The sequence below is a fragment of the Hemitrygon akajei genome, chromosome 31 (assembly GCF_048418815.1).
Source record: "Hemitrygon akajei chromosome 31, sHemAka1.3, whole genome shotgun sequence".
Taxonomy (NCBI): domain Eukaryota; kingdom Metazoa; phylum Chordata; class Chondrichthyes; order Myliobatiformes; family Dasyatidae; genus Hemitrygon; species Hemitrygon akajei.
This window is the reverse complement of record NC_133154.1, coordinates 12458967-12479060: the sequence shown is the minus strand read 5'-3', so window position 1 is coordinate 12479060 and position 20094 is coordinate 12458967. Positions and strand designations below refer to the sequence as shown.

Sequence of the window (20094 nt, the reverse complement as noted above, 5' to 3'; positions counted from 1 at the left end):
AGGGAGCTGCACTCTGTATCTGACCTACCCTGTGGCTCCTGGATGAAGTATTGGTTGCCTAAATTGGTTTCTTGCTGCCTCTGTGCCGAGATACAGCTTGCCCTGGGTATTGTTCATACAGATCAGACCATTGCATGGTGCACTGAGGTAGAACGAGATCATCATGATGGACGGAAGCACAAGAGATTCTGCAGATGCTGGAAATCCAGAGCAACATACACACACAAAATGCTGGAGGAACTCAGCAGGTCGGGCAGCATCCATGGAGAGGGAATGAATACACAGCCGACGTTTCCGGGGCCGAGACCCCTCATCGAGGAGGAGTGAGAGCTTTGTGCCTACCCTGGGAGTATCTGATGGGAAAAAGCTTAACTCTGTATCTAAAACGCGTTTCTAGCTGTGAATGTGAGGGAGTTTTAATAGATTCCGACTCATGGTTTGTCTCCCCCGGGAGTGTGTGATGGCACGTTCTGCTGGAGATGGGATATGTCCTCAATAAAATTACCTTTTTTTTTGCCAGGGATCAGATCGCCCGTTTTATTCCTTGAATTCAGACTGTGAATTCAGAGCGGAGGGGTGCCGTCAGTCGCTTGCGGCCTGCGCTGGCGTGGAACTCAGAGTGTTAAAGTATTGTGGGAGGTAGCGGATAATTATAATATATTTAGCAGGCGAGCTGGGGATAGGGTACAGTTGCCATGTGTGTGGCTGTGGATTGTCTCCTCCTGAAATAGTTATGCAGAGTAAATGAGATGGGTTGGCGATTGGCGGAGAGGGGACCGGACTGAAGGAGACAGCCCGTGGGGGCAGATCCGCCCCGCAGCTGCCACCCGTGTCCAGAGCGGACGGAGGCTCTGTGACCCGCCGCCGGGAACCGAGACTCGCTCTACCCCGGCGTCCTTGGCCGGTGAACGGTGAGTTGAAGCGGCTGGCGAGGGAGGGTTGGTGCGGGGAGCTGGGGAGACAGCTCGGGGGTGGGGGTGGTTCTTTAGCATCTACCTGTGACGGGAAGGAAGGCTGCTGTCGGTGGGATCGAACATCGTCCTCCTCGGATGCGGGGCTGAAAGGAGCTGGCGAAGATTAACGCCGGCTGAAGGGATCTCGGCTGACGCCCCTCTGAGTCCCGGGATGGTCAAACCTGTCAGTTACCCCCCCCCCCTTCCCCAGAGAACAGGCACCCCTCACCCCCCACCCCACCCCTCACCGATTCAAGGTCATGCCCCTTCGGCCCTGACACCCTCTTGCCCGAAAACCCTCACTGCACTAGTGGATGACCCCCTTACCAACTGAGGAGGAAGGCTTGTGAGATCTGTGGGAGAGGGAAGGTAGAGGGGCTTAGAGGGGTTATAGAGAAGGATTAGTGGGTGGGGAAGATGGGGGTCGTTGACTGTGGTCAGGTGTTGGTGATGGAGGGAGGTTGGTGATGGAGGGGGTTGGTGATGGAGGGGGTTTGGTGATGGAGGTGAGGTTGGTGATGGAGGTGAGGTTGGTGATGGAGGGGTTTGGTGATGGAGGGGGTTGGTGATGGAGAGGGGTTGGTGATGGAGGGGGTTGGTGATGGAGGGGGGTTGGTGATGGAGGTGAGGTTGGTGATGGAGGTGAGGTTGGTGATGGAGGGGGTTTGGTGATGGAGGGGGGTTGGTGATGGAGGTGAGGTTGGTGATGGAGGTGAGGTTGGTGATGGAGGGGGTTTGGTGATGGAGGTTGGTGATGGAGGGGGTTTGGTGATGGAGGTGAGGTTGGTGATGGAGGGGGTTGGTGATGGAGAGGGGTTGGTGATGGAGAGGGGTTGGTGATGGAGGGGGGTTGGTGATGGAGGGGGTTTGGTGATGGAGGTGAGGTTGGTGATGGAGGGGGTTGGTGATGGAGGGGGTTGGTGATGGAGAGGGGTTGGTGATGGAGGGGGTTTGGTGATGGAGGTGAGGTTGGTGATGGAGGGGGTTTGGTGATGGAGGGGGGTTTGGTGATGGAGGGGGTTTGGTGATGGAGGGAGGTTGGTGATGGAGGGGGTTTGATGATGGAGGTGAGGTTGGTGATGGAGGGGGTTTGGTGATGGAGGGGGTTTGGTGATGGAGGGGGGTTTGGTGATGGAGGTGAGGTTGGTGATGGAGGGGGTTTGGTGATGGAGGGGGTTGGTGGAGGGGGTTGGTGATGGAGGGGGTTTGGTGATGGAGGGGGTTTGGTGATGGAGGGGGTTGGTGATGGAGGGGGTTTGGTGATGGAGGGGGGTTGGTGATGGAGGGGGTTTGGTGATGGAGGGGGTTGGTGATGGAGGGGGTTTGGTGATGGAGGGGGGTTGGTGATGGAGGGAGGTTGGTGATGGAGGGGGTTTGGTGATGGAGGTGAGGTTGGTGATGGAGGGGGTTTGGTGATGGAGGGGAGGTTGGTGATGGAGGGAGGTTGGTGATGGAGGGGGTTTGGTGATGGAGGGGGTTTTGGTGATGGAGGGGGTTGGTGATGGAGGTGAGGTTGGTGATGGAGGTGAGGTTGGTGATGGAGGGGGTTGGTGATGGAGGTGAGGTTGGTGATGGAGGTGAGGTTGGTGATGGAGGGGGTTTGGTGATGGAGGGGGTTTGGTGATGGAGGGGGGTTTGGTGATGGAGGTGAGGTTGGTGATGGAGGGGGTTTGGTGATGGAGGGGGTTTGGTGATGGAGGTGAGGTTGGTGATGGAGGGGGTTTGGTGATGGAGGGGGTTGGTGATGGAGGGGGTTTGGTGATGGAGGGGGGTTGGTGATGGAGGGGGGTTGGTGATGGAGGTGAGGTTGGTGATGGAGGGAGGTTGGTGATGGAGGGGGTTTGGTGATGGAGGTGAGGTTGGTGATGGAGGGGGTTTGGTGATGGAGGTGAGGTTGGTGATGGAGGGAGGTTGGTGATGGAGGGGGTTTGGTGATGGAGGTGAGGTTGGTGATGGAGGGGGGTTGTTGATGGAAGGGGGTTGTTGATGGAGGGGGTTGGTGATGGAAGGGGGCTGGTGATGGAGGGGGTTTGGTGATGGAGGGGGTTGGTGATGGAGGGGGTTTGGTGATGGAGGGGGGTTGGTGATGGAGGGGGTTTGGTGATGGAGGTGAGGTTGGTGATGGAGCTGAGGTTGGTGATGGAGGGGGTTTGGTGATGAAGGTGAGGTTGATGATGGAGAGGGTTTGGTGATGGAGGGGGTTTGGTGATGGAGGGGGTTTGATGATGGAGGTGAGGTGGGTGATGGAGGGGGTTTGGTGATGGAGGGAGGTTTGGTGATGGAGAGGGTTTGGTGATGGAGGTGAGGTTGGTGATGGAGGGGGTTGGTGATGGAGGGGGTTGGTGATGGAGGGGGTTGGTGATGGAGGTTGGTGATGGAGGGGGTTTGCGATGGAGGTGAGGTTGGTGATGGAGGGGGTTTGGTGATGGAGGTGAGGTTGGTGATGGAGGAGGTTTGGTGATGGAGGGGGTTTGGTGATGGAGGGGGGTTTGGTGATGGAGGGGGTTGGTGATGGAGGGTGTTTGGTGATGGAGGGGGGGTTGGTGATGGAGGTGAGGTTGTTGATGGAGGGGGTTTGGTGATGGAGGGGGGTTGGTGATGGAGGGGGTTGATGATGGAGAGGGGTTGGTGGAGGGGGTTTGATGATGGAGGTGAGGTTGGTGATGGAGCGGGTTTGGTGATGGAGGGAGGTTTGGTGATGGAGGGGGTTGGTGATGGAGGTTGGCGATGGAGGGGGTTTGGCGATGGAGGAGGTTTGGCAATGGAGGTGAGGTTGGTGATGGAGGGGGGTTTGGTGATGGAGGGGGGTTTGGTGATGGAGGGGGGTTTGTGATGGAGGGGGTTGGTGATGGAGGGGGTTTGGTGATGGAGGGGGGTTGGTGATGGAGGTGAGGTTGTTGATGGAGGGGGTTGGTGATGGAGGGGGTTGGTGATGGAGGGGGTTTGGTGATGGAGGGGTTGGTGATGGAGGGGGTTTGGTGATGGAGGTGAGGTTGGTGATGGAGGTGAGATTGGTGATGGAGGGGGTTGGTGATGGAGGGTTTGGTGATGGATGTGAGGTTGGTGATGGAGGGGGTTGGTGATGGAGGTGAGGTTGGTGATGGACGGGCGGTTTGGTGATGGAGGTGAGGTTGGTGATGGAGGGGGTTGGTGATGGAGGTGAGGTTGGTGATGGAGGGGGGTTTGGTAATGGTGGGCGGTTTGGTGATGGAGGTGAGGTTGGTGATGGAGGGGGTTTGGTGATGGAGGGCGGTTTGGTGATGGAGGGGGTTTGCTGATGGAGGGGGGTTGGTGATGGAGGGGGTTGGTGATGGAGGGGGGATTGGTGATGGAGGGGGTTGGTGATGGAGGTGGAGTTGGTGATGGAGGTGGGGTTGGTGATGGAGGGGGGTTTGGTAATGGTGGGCGGTTTGGTGATGGAGGTGAGGTTGGTGATGGAGGGGGGTTGGTGATGGAGGGGTTTGGTGATGGAGGGGGTTGGTGATGGAGGGGGTTGGTGATGGAGGGGGTTGGTGATGGAGGTGAGGTTGGTGATGGAGGGGGTTGGTGATGGAGGGTGTTTGGTGATGGAGGGGGTTTGGTGATGGAGGGGGTTGGTGATGGAGGGGGTTGGTGATGGAGGTGGAGTTGGTGATGGAGGTGGGGTTGGTGATGGAGGGGGGTTTGGTAATGGTGGGCGGTTTGGTGATGGAGGTGAGGTTGGTGATGGAGGGGGGTTGGTGATGGAGGGGTTTGGTGATGGAGGGGGTTGGTGATGGAGGGGGTTGGTGATGGAGGTGAGGTTGGTGATGGAGGGGGTTGGTGATGGAGGGGGTTTGGTGATGGAGGGGGGATTGGTGATGGAGGTGAAGTTGGTGATGGAGGTGAGGTTGGTGATGGAGGGGGTTGGTGATGGAGGGGGGTTTGGTGATGGAGGTGAGGTTGGTGATGGAGGGGGTTTGGTGATGGAGGTGAGGTTGGTGATGGAGGTGAGATTGGTGATGGAGGTGAGATTGGTGATGGAGGTGAGATTGGTGATGGAGGGTGGTTTGGTTATGGAGGTGAGGTTGCTGATGGAGGGTGGTTGTTGATGGAGGTGAACTTCCATGGGTGTGTATGGGGGGGAGAGCGTCATGGTCACCTTGGTGTGGGGCAGGAAGAGCTGGCCAGGTGGGTGTGGGTGGCACTGGCGTTGGAGAGGGGGTGGGGAAGGTGACTGTGAGTGGGGTTGGCAGAGAGATGGGGGTGAAGGGTCCATTGGTGGGGGAAGAAGTAATGATCCTGGGGAAGGGGGTAGACTCCATGATGGGGAAGGGATTTGGGACTGATGCCTTGGTCTTACTGAGACGGCAAGATTCGGAGCTGGGCCCATAGTATGGGGGAGAGAATAGTGACACCGAATGCAAGGCGTCTCTCATCATCCGCGGCCAGAAATGAGATTATTCTCTGTTCACTTGAGTTATTTATTTATAGATCCAGCGAGCGAGTTATTTTAACCTCTCAATTCCTGATGCATCGGATGTTTCTGGAGACAGGTGGTTTTTCATCACTGGGGTCCCACCTGCCCCCTCGGCTGTGGGTGGGGCACAAGGGGGAGGGGAGCCTCCCCAGTGAGCAGAAACACGAACAGCTCGACCCCAGGGTGGGGAGGGAGGAGTTCCCAGTAGGGTACCTACTAGTAGGGGTTGTGCGATCACTCAGATCGAGTCCCAAGGGCTGTCTGTTGGTGGGTCCTCAACTGGGACCAGGGTGGACACGTGTTGGTGGTGTCTGTGGTCAGTGGACCGGTCTTTTGATTGTTCCGTCTCTCCTTTCACAGCTCCCGCTTGCTCTCTGTGGCACAGCGGGTGTCGTCCTCACGTGGCGCGGCTCTCTCTCGAACGTTTCCTGCGGGCGCGTCCCCCCCCCCCCCCCCAATGCGACATCTTCACGGTTTTTCAGATGTCATGTTGAATTTCTTCAGGGTACCTCGTGAGAGGGAAGTGGGCACTTGACCCAAAGCCAAGTGACCTGTGCTGAGAAGCTACTCACCCAAAACCCATCCTCCCTCCTTCCCAACTGAAGATAGGTCGGCTCAGGAATGGGGGTGGAAGGAACGGACTGATGATTATAGGAGGGGGGGAACACTGGCATTCACAATAGTTGGTGATGAGGTAGCCTACCCAAGCAACAGAAAAGGGGCAGATCCCCCGATCTTCACCACGGAGGGGGCTGTTGAATGATATGAGTCTCGTCCGACTGCTTCTACCTTTGGCCAATGAGCACCCTTGCCCGACCCTCAGTTATAAGCTCACACCCCTCAAGGGATGGGTAGGACAGGGAGTAATCATGAGAACCCCACCCCATAAACCCGAGGCTTGTGTTTCTATTTGGGGAAAGTGGGGGTTTTGAAGTAACTTGCAGAGAACCCCCCACATTTTGTAGGTACCTCCTGAGCTGAGGAATGGCTTCCCTTAATGAGGAGGTGGGGAGGGAGGTCGGTGAGAAGAATGAGGTTAAGTTTTGAACTAGACCTGGTATGATACCTGTGTGTGAAGTGTTAGCAAGAAATAGCGAGGGCAGAGGGCGTTGAAGTGAACTGGGGTCAAGGACTAGGGGTCAGAGTGCAGGTGGGATAAGGGATTGGGGACCAAATAAAAGTGGACAATTGCCTTATTGAATGAGACAGAAAATACTAGAAATTCTCACCAGGTCAGGCAGCATCTATAGAGAGGGAAACCATTATTTTTTTCAGGATCATGACATTTGATCAGGATTAGAAATAATACAGTTCAAATTCTGGGAGAAAGACTAAGTGACTATCTACCGGATGAGGAGTCTTGGCCTGAAAGGTCGACTGTTTATTCCTCTCCATAGATGCTGCCTGACCTGCTGAGTTCCTCCAGCATTTTGTGTGTGTGGCATCTGCAGCGTCCCTTGTATCTCCAGAGATCTGCTGAGCATTTCCAGAACTTTCTGATTTTATTCAATACATGTTCTTACTTCCAATTTCCACCATTTTGTTTTTAGACGACTACCATATCTTTGCTCCCAGAATTTAGTGGGAGAGGTCTTTAGCTGGCTTGGAGAACCAAATCTTTGCAGAACCTACCAGTCCCTCATCCCAGTATCCTTCCTCTCGTCCCTCCCTTCTGACCAAGTGAGGGTCAGCGATTGGTGGGAGGAGTACTGGGACCTCAGGAATTGTAGAGGGTGAAATTCAAAGCTAGTGGAGGCCCTCTGGGCAGTGGTAACACGGCTGAGGCAAGGCCCCCATAGCAGGTGGTGGACAGTGGGGGTGGTAATCCTGGTTCAGCAGCTCTCCAGAAGATGATGGGTAGCATGGTCAGGCTAAGACATGACATGTTGACAGTGGAAGATCTCCTTCCCTAATCTTCCCGGCCTATCCATTACCATATCCATCTCCTGCTCCACGTCCCCCCTCCTCATCACTCTCTCCCCCCCCCTTTACCTCCAGCTAGCTCCCTCCAGCCCTTCGTTACTCCCTCGCTCCTCCCCTCCCCCTTCCTCTTCTTCCATCTCTGCCTCCTACACCCCACGCTGGCAGCTCGCTTTGTCCGGCTCTGCTTTGGCACTGAGATTCGAATGAATACTGAATAACTGGTGGGAGGAAGGAGACAGGGCCTTCTCTGTGATCACAGCTCGTTAAATAAAAGGGTTTCCTCCATGCTTAGGGTGACTGCTGCCGGCTTTTAACTCCTTCCCTGCTGAACCTGGACCCTCAGTGGTTTGGGACGAGGCCTGACCGTAGGGGCTCACTGGACCCATTGTCAATCATTCTCGGCCAGTCCTCTGCAAGCAATGGAAAGGCCTCTTTCCTCTTTCGACCTTTCCCCGCTCAAAGGCCGGCCTGTTGAGTTAGAGCATTGTCCTCTCGTCGGCTGACCTTTCAATTTGGTTTCGGGCCAAATCGGGGGTTAAAGGGGATGGGATGACGTGGTTCTTGGGAATGTTGCCTTTTCATCCCTGGGAGAAGTCAGAATAGAAGTTAAAGGCAGACCACATTGCATCTCTGACAATTTAAGGTGCAGATGCTGTTAAAGGCACAGGCACTCTTAAAGATATGTCCTCTTGCCCTGAGGCTCACAGCGAATGCACGGGAGCAAATATACACTGACTGAGTGTGAGTGGATAGAAGCAGGCCCTTCAGCCCATCAAGTCCTGTGCTGTCCATCAAGATTCATTACACTTACGCTACTTTCTAATTCTCTGCACATTCCCATCAACTCTCCCCAGATTCTAATGCACAACACGAGGGCCAATTCAGAACAGCCTCTTAACCTACCAACCTGCAGGTGCCTGAGAGGAAATCAGAGCCTCCGGGGCAAACCCACGTGGTCAGAATCAGGTTTATTAGCACCATCTCATCTATCGTGAAATTTGTGGTTTTGCGGCAGCAATACAGTGTCAAGGTATAAAAATTTGTAACTTATTAAAAAAAAGGAATGACGTGGTAGTAGTTGTGGACTGTTTTCAGAAATCTGATGGCGGAGGGGAAGAAGCAATTTGGACCAAGCTGAGGTTTGACTGATGTGAGTGTTGGGCCGCGTTGGAAAGGTCGGGTGTGGGCTGGATTGGGGGTCACGGGTCCCGAGTCCGAGAACGTTTCGAAGTGGCAGGGCCTGGGTCCGAGAGCGAGGGGTGACCTGCTGATTGGGCAATTTAAGTGCCGGGCCAGATTGAGAAGGTCAGGGTGCCGGGGCGGCAGCAGAGGGACGGGCCAGTGTCCGGCTCCCTGCTCCGTGAGGTTCGTTCATCTCCGCGATGAATACTTCCCGAATGTGAAGAGGCTTGCCCCAAATGGCGAGGCAATTAATGATAGGTGCCCCGTTCTTGAGGCTTCGCCTCTTGAAGATGTCCTTGATGTTGAGGAGGACTGTGCCCGTGACGAGGCTGGCTGAATCTACAAACCCTCGGCAGCTTCGTTCGATCCTCTGCGCTGGAGCCTTCACACCAGCAACCAGTCAGAATGCTCCTGTCCAAGTTGATCTTCAGCAACGTAGTGAATCTCCTCAAACTCCTAACTAGAGCCACAGGCAGGCCTTCTTCATGATTCCATCGATGTGTTGAGCCCAGGATAGATCCTCTGAGATGTTGACGCCCAAGTGCTTGAAGTGGCTCACCCTTTCCACCGTTGACCCCCTGTTGTGATGGAGATGAGGCCGATTCTTTGGGTCTCAAGGGCAAGGGCTCTGGACACACGGTTTTAACAATAAGGAGTTTATTTACAAGGGGAGAAGAGCTTGGGAACAACACGAGCGGCTACAATATTCGCACAAAAGCGCTTAGAATAGACGAGCGTGGGAAAAGTCGGGTCGGCAGTACAATACACGGGAAAACGGTGTGGGGACGGAGTACAGGTACACATACAAGCAAGGGAAAAGCAAGTACAATACCTGCCATCCCTTGACTATGGGAAGGCACAGCTCTTTGCTAAAGGGACAACAATAAACATCCCCACAACCCTATTCAATGCACAGCTCACCACGTGTCTCCAGCGCTGTATTGGAGTGAAGCAGGATGGCCCCTCGAGGATGGCAAAAAGAGAGCGAGCCAAGCACATGTAGCACCCTTTATAGCTCAGGGGGCTGGAGGGTCCAGCCCAGGTGACTCACCAGGGGGCCAAAGGCTTGGTGCTAGACAGGTTAATCCAATTAAGGCGGCCAATGGTTAAGTGTGCATTGATTAGTTGGGAGGGATGAAGTATTGACTGACGTGTGGTGTGACCTCCGACCAGGTGAGGGCAGTGCTGTCACGTGCCAGGCAGGTGGTGTGACCCCCGACCAGGTGAGGGCAGTGCTGTCACGTGACAGGCAGGTGGTGTGACCCCCGACCAGGTGAGGGCAGTGCTGTCACGTGCCAGGCAGGTGGTGTGACCCCCGACCAGGTGAGGGCAGGCAGTGCTGTCACGTGCCAGGCAGGTGGTGTGACCCCCGACCAGGTGAGGGCAGGCAGTGCTGTCACGTGCCAGGCAGGTGGTGTGACCTCCGACCAGGTGAGGGCAGTGCTGTCACGTGCCAGGCACGGCTCTGTGGAAACACCCCCCCTCAAAGAGGATTGGGGTGTGTCCTCCCCAACTTCCCCTTCTTGAAGTCTCTGGTTTGGCCGATGTTGGTTTTTATTGTGGCACCAGTCAACCAGCTGATCTGGCTCACTGCTGGTCACCTCCTCATCACTATCTGAGAATCGGCCACCAACAGTGGTATCATTAGCCGATTCATAGCCACACGGCCATGGGTACTGAGAGAGTAGAGCAGTGGACACACGCCTTTGAGGTGTGCCTCTGTTGATTGAGGAGGAGGTGGTATTACCGATCTGCACGGACAGGGGGAGAACGTGCAAACTGCACACCGAGAGCCCTGGAGGTCAGGGTTGAGTCTGTTCCTCGAGGCTGGAGCCCTACCAGCTGCTGACCACTGTGGTGAGGGGTGAAAAGGAGTTTGTGGAGGCCTGTCTCCAGCTGCAGAGCGCACAGGCTTTGGCCGTTCCTGGTTCCAGTCCCAGGGGTCAGAGGCAGAGAGAGGACTGGTCCTGACTCCAGACGTCCATTCTCACCAGCCCAACCTTTGCTCGGGACTAAAGGCCACGGCACTTCCAGCGGGCAGGAGGGTGAAGATGGCAAAGCTGTTGGCAAAGCACTCAAGACAGCCAGGGAGATAAAGTGGAGACTTCCCAGCAACAAATGAGGCAATGAGTGCAGGGGCAGGACTGAGGGAGCACCCCGATGATGTAGGGTAGAAGTGAGGGAGCTCCTGGGGTTGTAGGGCAGGTCTGAGGGAGCACCCCGATGATGTAGGGTAGAAGTGAGGGAGCTCCTGCTGTTGTAGGGCATTGTGAGGGAGCACCCTGGTCTTGTAGAGCAGTACTGAGGGGGCATTCTGGTTGTAGGGTAATTCGGAGGGAGCACCTGGTGTTATGGGCCATGACTCGGGGAGCATCCTCGTGACGAAGGGCAGGACTGAGGGTACTGGGTCCATTGACGTTCCTCACGGATATTAGTGATATAGATGATAATGTGGCAAACTGGATTAGCAAATCTGCGGATGACGCCAAGACTGGGGCAGAGTCGATGACACGGAAGGCTGTCAAAGCTTGCAGAAGGATCTGGACCTGCTGGAAAAATAGGACGAAAATGACAAATGGAATTGAATGCAGAAAACTGTGAAGTGCTCCTCTTTGGGAGGGACTTGCACAGGGAATGGGATCTGGGAATACAGGTCCATAATACCCTTGAAAGTGGCATGACAAGTAGAGATGATCGTAAGAAGAGCTTTCGGCCTTCATAAATCAGGGCTCTGAGTACTGGAGTTAGGATGTAATGTTGCAGTTGTATAGGCCATAAGAAATTCTTCCACATCTCTGTCCTGAAGTGACATATTCTGAGGCTGCACCCTCTAATCTTGGCGCTAGAGGAACCATCCCCTCCGCGGCCAGGGGTGAGATGTTGGTGAGGCCACATGTGAAGTACTGTGTGCAGTTCTGGTCACCTAGCTACAGGAAAGATGTCAAATGAGCTTGAAAGAGGGCAGAGAAAATTTATGAGGATGTTTCCACGACCGGAGGACCTGAATTAAAGGTTGAATGGGTTCGGACTTTATTTCCTGGAGCTCAGGAGGACGAGGGGATATCTTCAAAGTTCAAAGTAAATTTATTATCAAAGTACGTATATGTCACCGTATACAACCCTGAGGTTCATTTTCTTATGGGGATGCTCAATAAATCCATAATAGAATAAATAATAACCGTAATAGAGTCAATGAAAGACCTCACCAACTTGGACGTTCAACCAGAGTGTAAAAAACAACAGTGAAAATACAAAAAGAAATAATAATAATAATAAATAAGCAATAAATATCGAGAACATGAGATGAAGAGTCCTTGAAAGTGGGTCCATTGGTTGTGGGAACATTTCAGTGATGGGGCAAGTGGAGTGAAGTTATCCCCTTTGGTTCACGATCCTGATGGTTGAGGGGTAATAACTGTCCCTGAACCTGGTGGTGTGAGTCCAGAGGCTCCTGTAGTTTCTCCTGCTCGATGGTGGGGAGAGCTTTAGCCGTGATAGACTGGACTGTATCCTCTACGTTTTTATAGGGTTCTCCCGTCAGGGTTCGACGTGTTTTCTGTTCAGAGATGCTGTTCTGACGATCACTGTTGTAACGTGTGGCTATTTGAGTTACTGTCACCTTGAACCAGCCTGGCCATTCTCCTCTGACCTCTCTCATTAACAAGGCATTTTCTCCCCCAGAACTGCCTCTCATTGGATTTTTTTTTTGTTTGTTTTTCACGCCATTCTCTGTAAACTCTAGAGACTGTTGCATGTGAAAATCCCAGGATGTCTGTAGTTTCTGAGATACTCAGACCACCCCGTCTGGCACCAACAATCATTCCGTGGTCAATCACAAACAGGAGGAAATCTGCAGGTGCTGGAAATCCCAGCAACACACACACAAAATGCTGGAGGAGCTCAGCCGGCCGGGCAGCATCTGTGGAAAAGAGTGAACAGTCGACGTTTCAGGCTGAGGCCCTTTGGCAGGACTCATGGTCCAAGTCACTTAGATCACTTTTTCCCCCACTCTGATGTTGTCTGAACAACAACTGAACCCTTCGACCCCATCTGCCTGTTGTCATGCATTGAGTCTGCATTGTATGGGGTGTAAAGTGGGCACAGAGTGTATGAATGAGAGAGGACTATGTTCTGGGTGCAGGAAGGTGGGACTTGACAGAAGACCAGACTAGATGGGTGAAAGGATATGTTCCTGTGGTTGAGCGCTCTGTGACACTACAAAGGAACCCTTCTTTATGAAAAACACACTCAGAAATCGGTGTAAACTAACAAACACAACAAACTGCAGAAAACCCCGAGGAACAGCAATGTGCCAGTGAATTTCCCGGCCTTTCTCTTCGATTAGTACTGCCACTCGTTTGGGAAGTGGGTGTTTATAGAGGGGCGGGGTGGAGGCACGCCTCAACCAAAGGAGGTGTGAGGTGCTCCTTCCCTCCGCTAGCCTGCAGGTCACTCCTGGCAAGGTGTAGCACCTGCTTAGCCCCCCCCACCCCATCCCCGTGGGAGCAAGGTGGTGGACGGTCGTGTGAGCATCTGATGCACATCACAAGTCCTGGCGATGCGACCACTGACGCCAAGCAGACAGTCTCTGAAGAGTATTGATAATGGCCGGGGTCACACTGCCCGGGGGAAGGCAATGGCAAAGCACTTCTGTCAAGAACAATCACGGCCCGTAGTCCATGATCGCCCATGTCATAATAATGATGGGAGCTACACGGCAGAGAAAGAGGCTTTTCAACTCACTAAGTCCTCACTGACCTGCCCACACTAATCCCACGTTACTCTCCCCTCATTCCCTCAACTTCCCACAGAACCCACCCCTCAGCTGCACGCCGGGGATGGCCAGTTAACCTACCGGCCGACGCGCGCTTGGGACGTAGGGGGAGCTCAGAGCACCCGGGGAAATCCTGGGGTGCGGCACAGATAGCGCCCGAGGCCGGGATTGAACCTGGGATCTGTGGACCTGTGAGACAGCGGCTTTACCCACTGCCCCATTCTTTAGATATCCCATCGCAGGGATCAAACACACCCTTCTGAATGGCGCTGGACCTCGGTGATAGGGAGGAACCGGGTCCTCGGTCTAGAGCAAAGTGCAGGAGGGCTCACAGTGACGGTGAGACGACCATTAATTTGCAGGACATGCCATTCTGGGTCTTGGGCTAAACGTGTGGGTTTTTTTTTGGCACGACTGGTTTTTTTGCTCATGATTTTGAATGTGCTGTGTACGTTTTGCACCTTGGCCCCAGAGGAATGCTGTTTCGTTCGGCTGTATCCACGATAATTAAACCGGGATTTGATTTGATTCCAGGCTGACGGCAGAGATGTCCGAGGTAGCTGACAGACCACAGAGTGAAGTCAGCCAGGGCTCCAGCATCAGCAACATCTCCACCCTCTCCACCCCTCTGGGCTCAAAGGTCAGTGGCTGCACCCTGCCTCTCTCCTCCTCCACAAATCCTCCCCACCCTTCCCCCTCTTGACCCACACCTCATTGGCCATCTTCACTCTCCCTTCCCCCCCCCCAGACTGATAATCCCTCCTCCAGATCCCCAGCAAACAGGACGGGGTGATTTAGCCCCTCAGTATCAATTCCACGCCTGGTTCTCTTCCAGTATCCCGGTGGTTTTGCCGTTGAAATTCCAAGTGACTGGTTTTGCAGGAGATTTCCCAATTTCAACCTCCACTCCATCCAACCTTGTCATAGAGTCATTCAGACGGAAATCAGGCCCTTCTGTCCAACGGGACTGTACTGATCCAGATTCCCATCCGAAACTGGTCCCATTTTCCATAACCCTCTGAAGGAGGAGCTCCCAACCTGGGGCCCACATGAAAAAGGCTGGGAACGCCCACTCTAATGTCTGAACCTGTCCTACCAATGTTCCTTTTTTAAGTGTTGTACCAGCATCCAATTCCTTCAGCAGCTCCTTCCGGATACAGAAGGAGAAGATACAGTTGTCCCTCAAGTTGTCTCTCCACCCATAGTTCCCCACCCCTGGGGAAAAGTCATTGCTCCGCTGTGCCAATCTCCCTCAGGGGGAAACATTTTCTGGAGTTGCCAGTGACGAGTCTCAGCTATTCTTCCACTGGTGACAGATCTCGGGCTTCCTAGCCCCATAGCATGACCCTTGCGGGGAGTGGGGGGGGGGGAGCGCGACGGGTGTGCGGATGAAGACCCTCTTTAACTGGGTCTCTGGCTCTGAACCCTGCTTGTGTCCCGTCCAGCCGATCAGACCGATGAAGAAAGTGCACACCTTCGGCAAGAGGGACCGGGCGATCCGGCGGGACCCCAACTCCGTCACCGTGATCCGGGGCTGGCTCTACAAGCAGGTAGAGGGCGAGGGGAGGAGGGAAAGGGGTGGGCACGAGGTGAGGGAGGGAGCAGGAGTGGAGTGTAGGCCGGGATATCGCGGAGGGTGCACAGAGATCCGGAGCAACTCCAGGGTGGGACAACTTGTACCTGCGCGAAGTGCGGCGGGTGATTGAGACCCCCGGCACAGGGGAGATGGTCAATAGAAGCGCTTCACGGTCATTTCAAACGTGGAGCATCAGCTCCCTCTGGTGGAAGAAACATTCCGGTGCAACCTTGAGTTCCGAGACTCCGGGGTCAGAACCACTGCCCCCAAAGACCGGGAAACGACCATGGGAACCGTACCCCGGGGAGACTCAGTACCCCGGGAGAGTCAGTACACCGGGGAGAGTCAACACCTTCAGGGGCTGTGCCCCAGGGAGAGTCAACACCTTCAGGGACTGTGCCCCAGGGAGGGTCTATGCCTCAGGGACTGAAACCTAGGGAGGGTCTATGTCTCAGGGACTGTACCCCGGGTAGAGTTGCTACCTCAGAGACTGTGCTCCGGAGCAAGTCGGTGCTTCAGCAAATGCCCCTTGGGGAGAGTCTGTAACTCATGGATTACACCTCCAGGAGAGTCACCTCTACAATACACCTCAGGTATTGCACCCCAGGGTGAGTTGCTACTGCAGGGACTGCACCCCAGGAAGCGTCGACGTGGGTTCAGATAGTCTTTGTCCACTTGCTGGTGAGGACGTGACCTCTCCTCCACCTCTAGCTGAAGACGTGTTGTTTCTCTCAACATTTCAGGACAGCTCTGGGCTGAAGCTGTGGAAGAGAAGATGGTTTGTCCTGTCTGATTTCTGTCTCTTCTATTATCGAGGTAACTGAACCTGGAAACTGCTCCCCGCCCCCCTCGTCCTCAGGCCATCCCTCGAGGTCGAGGTTGACTGACTTCCCCTCCAGTTTTGAGGAGGGGAGGACGTCTGTGTGGATTCTTTAACCTGGGGTGGCTGGTTTACACCTGGTGTCACTTGGTGCTGGTTCAACAGCCAAGTAAGTGGAAGCCTGCAGGGGACGAACACAAACACACACACACTCACACACACACACTCGCACACACACACACACACACACACACACTCACACACACACACACACACACACACACGCACACGCACACACACACACACGCACACACTCACTCACGCACACACACACTCACACACACGTGCACACGCACACACACACACTCACACACACGCGCGCGCACTCACTCACACACACAGATACACACACTCGCACTCACTCACACACACACACACACACACACACACACACACACACACACACACACACACACACACACACACACACACACACACACACACACACACACACACACACACAACCCTTTCTCAACCCAGCCACCTAAACCCTCTGCTTCTCTCAGTCTCCACTCACTGCCCGTTCCTCTCCATCCCCCACTTGCCTCCTGCCGCTCCTCACCCTTCATTTACCACCCCCAACACCTTGCCTCCCACCCCAACCCCAAGAATGCTGCTTGCGTGCTGTCCTCGCCCACTCCCTGCTCATCCTCCCTCCTCCGACCTACCGCCATCTCACCAGACCCTCCTCGAGGGATGTCCAGCGGGAGTTGACCACGTGGTCAGCCAGAGCTCTGAGACTTGCCGGTTGTCCTTGCTGCCCTTCTCCCCTCCGTGCAGCAGGTACAGCCGTGGCCTCACAGCCCAAGGTACGTGGGTTCAATCCTGACCTTCGGTGCTGTCCGTGTGGAGTTTGCACGTTTCCACCCCGCATCCCAATGGCGGATAATTGGCTGCTCTGGTTGAGGGGTAGAATTGGGTTGGGGGGGTGGTTGGTAGGACTGTGGGGAGACTAAAGTGAGTCAGGTAGGATCAGTGAGATTGGCACAGACTCGATGGGCCAAAGGGCCTGTTTAAATGTCCTACCTCTGAGTGCATTCAGTGGGAGGAGAAGGGTCTCAAATGCCACGTGTCCCACGCCTGTTGTACTCCGTACCACAGTCCTGTCCGTGCACAATGTGAATATCCACTGCCCTGGAGGATGTTCCCAGGAGCAACAAACACACAAACTCAGCAGGCCTGGCAGCATCTGTGCAGGGATGCCTTCATCAGGACTGGAACGGAAGGGGGCCGAAGCCAGAATGCGAGGGGAGGGGGAGGAGGACTGGCTGGCGGGTGAGAGGTGAGACCAGCGAGGGAAAAGCTTTTTCACCCAGAGAGTGGTGGATATGTGGAATGCTCTGCCCCAGAAGGCAGTGGAGGCCAAGTCTCTGGATGCATTCAAGAGAGAGTTAGATAGAGCTCTTACAGATAGCGGGGTCAAAGGATATGGGGAGAGGGCAGGAACGGGGGTACTGATTGTGTACAATGAGCCATGATCACAGTGAATGGCGGTGCTGGCTAGAAGGGCCGAATGGCCTACTCCTGCACCTACTGTCTATTGAGGGAGATGGTGGGTGGGGGAGGAGGGATTTGCAGGAAAGTCAGCGGCCAATCTATGCACAGCAAGCTCCCACGGTCGGCGTGCGTTGAGGAAGGACCCGGAGGTGCTGATTCCCTGATCCTTGTGCTCTGCAGACAGTCGGGAGGAACGCATTTTGGGGAGTATCCTCATGCCAAGCTACACCATCTCTGCCATTGATCCACAGGACCGGAAGACCCGGAAATTCGCCTTTAAGGTTCAGCCCTGTTGGGAATTTTGCATTTGGAAATGAGGTTGGTGTTGGGTGGTTGGCCGGGTTATGAGGTGCTGGCCGATGAAACAGGCCCCTTCCTCACTCACCACCCTCCAGGAACCAAGTGGCTAAGTAACCGGGGCCAATCTGAAACAACCCTCCCTATTTCAGGGATGTGGAGAGAGTGGGGAGGGGGGGGGTTTCCCAAAACTCCCCATCACTTTCACGTCACCAACTTTTAAACCATCTGAGAGACGCCCCTACTGATTCCAGATCTCTCAGAGAGAGGGATGAGTTCTTGCTACTTGTGTTTCTGCTTCCTGGATCTTACACGTTCCCAACGGATCAGGTCCCACCTTGTTTATTCCCATTCCACAGAATCCCAGCGGATTGAATCCAATGGTCTCGATAAAATCCAGTTCCATTCAAATTGTTCAAATCCAAATAGTCCAACCCCTACCTCATTCATCCCCGGTTTACAAAAATCCCGATCATTCCTTGTGTACAGAATCCCTTTTCCGTACATTCCCATTCCATGGAATTCTTCCCTATCCACTCCCCTCCCCCTTTTTCCGTACATCCCCATTCTGTGGAATCCTTCTGATCCACTCCCCTCCCCCAGCTCCATGTTTAAAGGATTCAAAGAGACTCAAAGTACATTTATTATCAAAGAATGTATAAATTATGCAGCCTTGAGATTTGTCTCAAATCTCAAAAGGCGGCCACAAAGCAAGAAACCCGAAAGGACCCAATTAAAAGAAGAAAGATCAACCCCCGAAGCAGAGAGAAAGAGGAGAAAAAAAACAAATCATGCAAACTATAGAAGCAAGCAATGGCATTCCGAACCAAATTCCAAAGACCTGAATCCCAGAGCAGCTGGAATAAGCCCAAACCTCATTCTCAAGCTCACCGTGTCATGTGGCAATATGAGTCCAATTTTGCAGATCCCTGCTGGACCAACCCCATCCCATCCCATAGAAACCCTGCAGATTGAGCCTCGGAGGTGGAGTTTGGACCTCCTGTGGAGAGGCCTCCTACCGGACTGGTACCCGGATTACAGAGCAGATCCCACCAGTGGGAATCGTTTCTTTCTCGCTGAGAATTTCTCACTCAGTGGGCAGAGAGCTGATCCCAGCCGACCGCCCTCCGAGCTAGAAGTGGCGATGGGACGCGGGGGCGCGGCGAGTAGGAGGGAGGTTTGACTTGTGATCTGCTCCTGTCTCCAGGCCGAGCATCCAGGAATGAGGACGTACTACTTCAGTGCCGACACTCAGGAGGACATGAACGGTTGGATCAGGGCCATGAGCCAGTCAGCACGAGCAGAATCTGAGTTCCCCAAGTAAGGAGAAAGACGCTGTCAGCACCGGAAATCTGTCCTGTCACAATGCCAAAGCATCAAACCACATCCTGTTAATTCCCACTGTGCTCAATCCCTCTGGATGAAACTGTTCCCTTTACTAGGATTTCCTAGAATCTATCTGGATGAAACCCCATTCCTTTCACTACCCTTGTCCAGAATCCAAATAGACCAACCTCTTCCCGTCCATTCCCATTGACCAGAATCCAAATAGACCAACTTCTTCCCGTCCATTCCCATTGACCAGAATCCAAATAGACCAACCTCTTCCCGTCCATTCCTATTGTCCAGAATCAAAATAGACCAACCTCTTCCCATCCATTCCCATTGTCCAGAATCAAAATAGACCAACCTCTTCCCGTCCATTCCCATTGACCAGAATCCAAATAGACCAACTTCTACCCATCCATTCCCATTGACCAGAATCCAAATAGACCAACTTCTTCCCGTCCATTCCCATCGTCCAGAATCCAAATAAACCAACCTCTTCCCATCCATTCCCATTGACCAGAATCCAAATAGACCAATTTCTTCCCGTCCATTCCTGGTATACAATCCCATCACATTCACCCCCTGCGTACAGAATCCTTGTTCCGTCAAAACTATCTGGATAAAACCCACTCCTCTCACTCCCACCATACAGAGACCCGGTTCCTCTTGCTCCTATTCCATGGACCCTGTCCAGACCACACCCTTTCATTGTAATCAGGGGCAGGAGTAGGCCATTTGAGTCTGTTCCACCATTGGTAAGATCAAGCATTGAAATGTGCAGCGATCCTAAAGGACGACAGGTGGATGTGGGAGGGCGGGGGGCGGGGGGGAATTTTCCTGACGTCCAGAATAGGTGGGCAGGGTCATTCACTCTCCCCACATCCTTCCCATTCCTTTAATCTTTAGAGATCTGACTCCTGCCTTGAATGTTAGCAGTAACGGTCTCCTGAGTAAGGAATTCCAACGGCTCACTACGCTGACTGAAGAAATCTCTTCCCCTTTCCATCCAAGTAACCCCCCCCCCCCCCCCCACCAATTCTGGACTTCTCAGAAAACATCCCCCCCCCCCCTTTGGGACCGGTGTACACCTCAATACGATCTCCTCTCAGTCTTGTAGAGACCGTGGAGAATAGAGACTTGCATTCCTCAGCCTCTCTCTCCTCTTGTAACAGACTTGCCACCCCAGGAGCTGATCCGGTAAACCTCACCGCACCAGGGGTTCCCGATCTTTTAAACGCCATGGAC

The 20094-nt window shown here is 54.0% G+C and overlaps 1 protein-coding gene across 1 annotated transcript in view; it reads left to right on the top strand.

Moving 5' to 3' along the window:
• Positions 1-690: 690 nt before the first annotated feature.
• LOC140719041 (pleckstrin homology domain-containing family A member 7-like) overlaps positions 691-20094 on the top strand; it is a 38319-nt gene continuing 18915 nt past the window's right edge. Inside the window, exons 1-6 of the mRNA XM_073033399.1 lie at positions 691-911; positions 13805-13910; positions 14716-14820; positions 15590-15662; positions 17404-17504; positions 18728-18840. Of these exons, the coding sequence (XP_072889500.1) occupies positions 745-911; positions 13805-13910; positions 14716-14820; positions 15590-15662; positions 17404-17504; positions 18728-18840 (665 nt within the window). The 5' untranslated portion in view covers positions 691-744. The remainder of the gene's footprint in view (positions 912-13804; positions 13911-14715; positions 14821-15589; positions 15663-17403; positions 17505-18727; positions 18841-20094) is intronic.